General features: G+C 39.7%; 1 protein-coding gene across 1 annotated transcript; it reads left to right on the plus strand.

Moving 5' to 3' along the window:
• Positions 1-1,027: 1,027 nt before the first annotated feature.
• Positions 1,028-1,534, plus strand: LOC112505402. The gene has a single exon (XM_025109315.1). The coding sequence runs from the start codon at positions 1,028-1,030 to the stop codon at positions 1,532-1,534; it is 507 nt and encodes a 168-aa protein (XP_024965083.1).
• The last annotated feature ends 436 nt before the right edge of the window (positions 1,535-1,970 follow it).

Raw genomic sequence — 1,970 nt, forward strand, 5'->3', positions numbered from 1 at the left:
TGTTTTCAAAACAAAGTTATTAAGTATAACCAGATGATGGAATTCGTGTTATAATACTCAAATTGAACAGAGCCTGATCACCTTTGTTTAACTTAAGTATTATGATAAAAGATTCCCGTCGGCTGTGTTTGAAATAAGGTCAAATTCAAAGATTTTATCTTAAACCTAAAAAGCATGATCGTGTGTGTTTGCATGAATCTTGAATATCCATCGCCTTTGATTAACTAGAAGATCTGGTTGGAAAGTGAAGTTAGATATTTAGAGCGCTAAGACAACCCGAGGGTCAACTCTGTATCTAAATACTTGGTAGCTAGACATWGATAAAGGGGTATAGTCTCTATAGCCTCCGTATTCAAAATTCGCACTATGCGTTAGGTAGGAAATTGCCCGGACATAGTCAGAATTGCGTTCTAACTTTGAATAAGGACCACTATTTTATATAAGTAAAGAGCGTCCAAAAGCTCTAGTTGGCTTGATTTCGAGAGCCAGAAGCTCTGGCTAGAAGAACCACAGGCTCTGGTCTATGAAAGGGAAATATTTTCTAAGTATGAGGAACCAAAGATTAATGGAAGACGATCCATCTGTTCACTATGTATGAGGAACCAGAAGGTCGATGGAAGGCGATTCATCGGTTTACTATATATTAGGAATTTGAAATTGATGGACCAAGAGATCCAATGGACTGCTATGAAGGTTGAACCAGAGGCCAATGAGCTAAAAGTCAAATGAAGTTCCAAGTATGGGAACCTCAACCAGGGGCTCTGGTCAACCAAAGGCTCTGGTCATCCAGAAGCTCTAATTTGTTTTCTACCATTTTGCTTCTACCATAGCAACTCTCGCCTTAACCTTAAGAGTTTTATTGATGATGATGATTAATGCTTGAATGCTTTTATTATATGAAGTTATTATATTGCCATGGATGCATGATTAGATAATTGAATTATACCATGCATAAGTCAATAAWGTAGCTACAGCGATAAACAGTAAAAATAACCGAACTTCGATTTAGAATTTGTGAGTTAGAAATATGCCCCCAAAAAGAGAGAACCCGGAAGTCGCACGACTCGTGTGTGAGCAACTCTTAGCGGCACTCCCTAACATAGTCAGTCAGGTGGTTGCTGGTCTGAATGCTAACCAACTAAACAATCCAGAGCCGAGGGTGGCTAGGGAATTCACTTATAAATCTTTTAGATCTTGCAACCCGAAAGAATTCTATGGAAYCGAAGGAGCAGTAGGAATATTATCATGGCTCAAGAGCATGGAATATGTTCTTCACATCAGTAAATGTACTAAAGGAAACAAAGTAGAATATGGTGCATATTTGATACAAGGAAGGGCACTTGCCTGGTGGAATACATTGGTACAATCTAGAGGACGAGAGGCAGCTAATCAGCTTACATGGCAAGAATTCAAGAAGCTACTCAAGGATGAGTATTGCCCAAGGAGTGAACTCCAGAAGCTGGGATTTGAGCTGTGGAATCACGAAATGAAGGGAGCAGATATAGATGGTTATACTTCTCGATTCCCGAATTAGCAAAACTAGGACCACATCTAGTGACACCCGAAGAAAATCGAGTCGATAGATACATTTGGGGTTATCTCAAGAGATTCAAGGAGACATCACATCGGCAAACCCAAAGATGCTCCAAGAATCAATAAGCATAGAAACCAGGCTGACCAATGATGCTGTTCAGTCTGGAGAGTTGGCAAAAAGCAAAACCAAAGGTAAGGGGAAGATAGAGGAGAGTAGTAACCAACGATCTAGAGGAAGATTTGAAAGGAATTGAAGAGTAAAGGGAAACTTCGGAGTTCAGACTCAAGTGGTCGGTCAAAGGAAATAATATTAAGTGTGATAAATGTAGATATCCACACATGGGAAAATGCATTGCCTGTCAAAAGTGTGGAAGGACAGACCATCTTACAAAAGCTTGTCAAAGGAGATCGTGTTTTGAGTATGGAAGTGTGGATCA

Source organism: Cynara cardunculus, unplaced genomic scaffold, assembly GCF_001531365.2.
Source record: "Cynara cardunculus var. scolymus isolate 2C unplaced genomic scaffold, CcrdV1 Un_Scaffold_10560, whole genome shotgun sequence".
Classification (NCBI taxonomy): domain Eukaryota; kingdom Viridiplantae; phylum Streptophyta; class Magnoliopsida; order Asterales; family Asteraceae; genus Cynara; species Cynara cardunculus.